The 3,761-nt window shown below is 36.5% G+C and overlaps 1 protein-coding gene across 1 annotated transcript; it reads right to left on the reverse strand.

The window, feature by feature from the left end:
• Nucleotides 1-2,436: 2,436 nt before the first annotated feature.
• On the reverse strand, nucleotides 2,437-3,171 carry LOC149247796 (MDIS1-interacting receptor like kinase 1-like). Its single transcript, XM_089445665.1, has 2 exons — nucleotides 2,931-3,171; nucleotides 2,437-2,819 (listed from the first exon to the last, which is right to left on the reverse strand). The coding sequence occupies exons 1-2, from the start codon at nucleotides 3,169-3,171 to the stop codon at nucleotides 2,437-2,439; spliced, it is 624 nt and encodes a 207-aa protein (XP_089301791.1).
• Between the last annotated feature and the right edge of the window lie 590 nt (nucleotides 3,172-3,761).

Consider the following 3,761-nt stretch of genomic DNA (forward strand, 5'->3'; position numbering starts at 1 on the left):
CTGATTTAAAATCAGTTATGTTGCAGAATATTTTCTATCGACAACTGTTTGATGACAACTCTCCTATCATTTTTTGCTATTTTTGTGCAGAATTTTAGAACAATGATTGAATATTTGAAATCCTCTTGAAAAATCACCTAATTTCAAAAAAAAAGGGCCGAATCAAAGATCGAATGTGGGAAATATCCCTGATTTAAAATCAGTTATTTTTTCAGAACTTTTGCGACGACGAAGTAGTTGCAACGTGAATCTGGGACTCCATAGTGTCCATATAAGGATTTCCAACACATGGGAAGATGCAAAATGGTCATTATGTTTCCAAAAATAGGTTATAATAAATATTTTGAGTTATATTGATCGAGTTATGTATGTTTTAAATCTGGAGCAGCATTCGGAGCGGGTTCCCTTTGGAGACGTGCTCCCCACCCTAGGCTATGTAGGCACCTGCTACTTCATCAAAAATCAACATCATGGTTATGGGTCAACTGCGCAAAATCCTTCTCATCGAAGTCCATTTGCTAGGCCACACATTGTTAGTATCATAATTGGTCACAACCATTACAGGGTATCTCTATCCTCAGATCTTCATTCATCTAGTTATGGGTCATCCACAAATCCACACTTCATCAATGTCCATTTGCTAGGCCGCACATTGTTAGTATCACAATTGGTCACAAGAATTCCACGATATCTCTATCCTCAGATCTTCGTTCATCATGGTTATGTGTTCACCCCATAAAACCCTTCTCTTCAGTGGCTCTTCATATTCAACAAAGGCTTCGCACGAGGGAACTTCACACAATGGAGACCATTGCTTCTTAAGGAGGGAGGAATGATCTGAACATAAAATGGCATCAACCCATGGTATTCATCCACCCATGGAATTTACTCATGGTATTTATCCACCCATGGTATTGTAAGTGGAATCCACCCATGATATTCATTCACCCATGGTATTGTGACATCCACCCATGGTATTCATTCACCCATGGAATTTACGCAAGGTATTGTAACTGAAAAAGCTATAAGTAACAAGTCGCATTTTGTAAAAGGACGAATTGTCCACCACAATGTAGCTTTCACAGTTATTCTCCATTTTAATAAAAAAAAATCTTTGTAGTTTTATTTACTATGTGTTGTCTCATTTTCTTTCTTCCATTGCAATTTTTCAGATCTTGGGGGCCTCCTCCCAAGATCTGGATCAAACTGAATCAAACACACATCAATACCTGCAAGCCATGTTTCAACCAATTTTCAAATTGGAACCATAACCAACAATGTGCTCAAACACTGAATATCAATACCTTTCTGAAACCAAACATTGTCAAATAGATATGCTCATTGAATTCCAAGGTACCAATCATCCCTATGCAACCAAATCACTGATATACTAAGCCAAATATCATAAACACTAACCAACTCAAACTCTTTGCTCATCAACCAAGACAGACACTGTCCAATATCAAGTCAAACTCTTTGCCAAAACAATCTATCATCATCAAGCCAGTAAACTCTAAAGATCTCATTAATTAACTCAATGCAACCATAATGATACTATGAGTTCATTGATCCATAACATCATAAGACCTTTCCATGCAATGCTCATGAACAAATACCCTCTTAATCATTCAATGCTACGGCAAATTATAGCTAATCAAGAGTCCCAAAATCCAACCTCAGACTCATTTAAAAATTCAACATTTTGACTATTTCACTTTACAACAATGTCTTTTTATAACTTTCAAAAATAATTTCTACTTTAATTCACAAATTTAATAATATTTCCATACACATAAACCCCAATTAACATAAACTCATACTTACAAATTAAAAATAATTAATACTATCAATTAAAAATAAAAATATTCTCGCTAAACCATATATGATCATTTTAAATATAATTATGCTAATTAAAAAATAAACCATAAAATTTATTATAACTAACACATCAGGCCAGCCGCCACAAAATTACAAACTAATGCAGACTCAAACTAGTCAATTATTCTATTGATTCAATCACATACATCCTTTGAAGTGCTAGCAATATCTTCATACTTTTCATTACAATAATATAAATAACAAGCTTACTAAATATAAAATTGTGCTGGCAATCTCTTCATACTTTTCATTACAATAATATAAATACCAAACTTACTAAATATAAATTTATGCAAATAAGACTAACTATTTGATACAAACTCAACACCCCTTGACTTTTGACTTTTCTAGGACTAACTATTTGATACAAACTCAAAACCCCTTGACTTGACTAGAACATTAAATCATTACGCATCACTAGCCTAGGATGTTTATACATAACATGTAACTACTATTTCTAACAGTGCGTGCTCGTACAATTCTGTTGGGTTAGACCGGATGAAACAAAAGCTTTGGTGTATAATAGGTTACGACACACTACAATTAATGTGAATGTGACTATTTTAAATCTAACACCGTGCTTTCTGAGTGGAGAAATAATGAGGAAGAGTCAGTCCGTCGACGATTAAACATGTCAAGAACTATGTTTATGGACGGCCTGAGATTGGGAGCTGATCGAGTGCAACATGTGGCAATCTCAATTATCTTCAATATTTCATCCTTCATGTTGTTATTGTAATCACTGCTCCTTCCCAAATCCTTATCAATTATTTCATCCATTCTTCCTTCCTTGGCATTCTTCGTAGCCCATGCAGTTAGATGTACAAATTCCTGATCGTCCTCTTCTACCACCAGAGGTTTTCCGCTTACCATTTCTAATAACACCGCGACGTAGCTATACACGTCCCGCTTCGTCGAAGCCTTCACTCCATACCCACATTCTGCACATAACATCAATGTATTAGCATAACATAGAATATGATGATCCCTACGATTACATTTCAAAAAAAAATGCTTGACGATCAAAGAGAAAACACATGGAGATTTAGTACCGGGAGCAATGTAGCCATGAGTCCCTTCGAAAAGAGAACTTGATTCAGAATCTATTGATGAATTCTTCACTAGCCTAGCAAGTCCAAAGTTTGCAATTTGTGCTACATATTCATCATCCAGCAATATGTTGGTAGAATTTATGTCGCAGTGAATTATTGGAGGTTCGCAATCGTGGTGTAGATATTTCAGTCCCTCTGCCATGCCCACTGCAATGTTATACCAACTCCTCCAGTCCAGCATTTAATTAGGACGTTTCGATGCTCTGCCCAGATATTCCCACAACGATCCATTGACCATGTAGTGACACAAAAGAACTATTACCTCATTTGTTCCATCATGCTCTGTTATCAAGTCCCGATGACGCAGAATGTTTATGTGATGGGCGTATTTCAATGATTCGATCTCATGCCTTAGACTGCAATATAGAATATTGTCGTGATGATGATTTGATAGTTTTAAGCATTTGGTAGCAAGGATTCAGTCTTGTCCTGGAATCATCACCCCATAGACCATGTCGGATGCACCAGACCCGATGACGTAATCATCACTGAAGTTGTCTGTAGCTTCCACTATATCTCTATATTTGATCATACCGAGTTGTCCATCTTCTGAAGAAATACCCTCTAATATAGCATCGTCCTCATTGTGTCTTTCACTGTTTGGCCTTGACCTTTTTACAATGTATAGCAGTGCAAGCATGAGAATAGTTATGGTCCCAATACAGGCAGCAAGAGTAATCCCTGTCACTTCGGCTGAGCTTAATTCTTTCTTTTTACCTGCAACTTCTGAATCCGAACAATTGTTCCTTGTTGGTGGCCTGCAAAGGCCTA

The sequence above is a fragment of the Pinus tabuliformis genome, chromosome 7 (assembly GCF_031772625.1).
Source record: "Pinus tabuliformis cultivar Carrire ecotype Pingquan chromosome 7, CPIR1, whole genome shotgun sequence".
NCBI lineage: Eukaryota > Viridiplantae > Streptophyta > Pinopsida > Pinales > Pinaceae > Pinus > Pinus tabuliformis.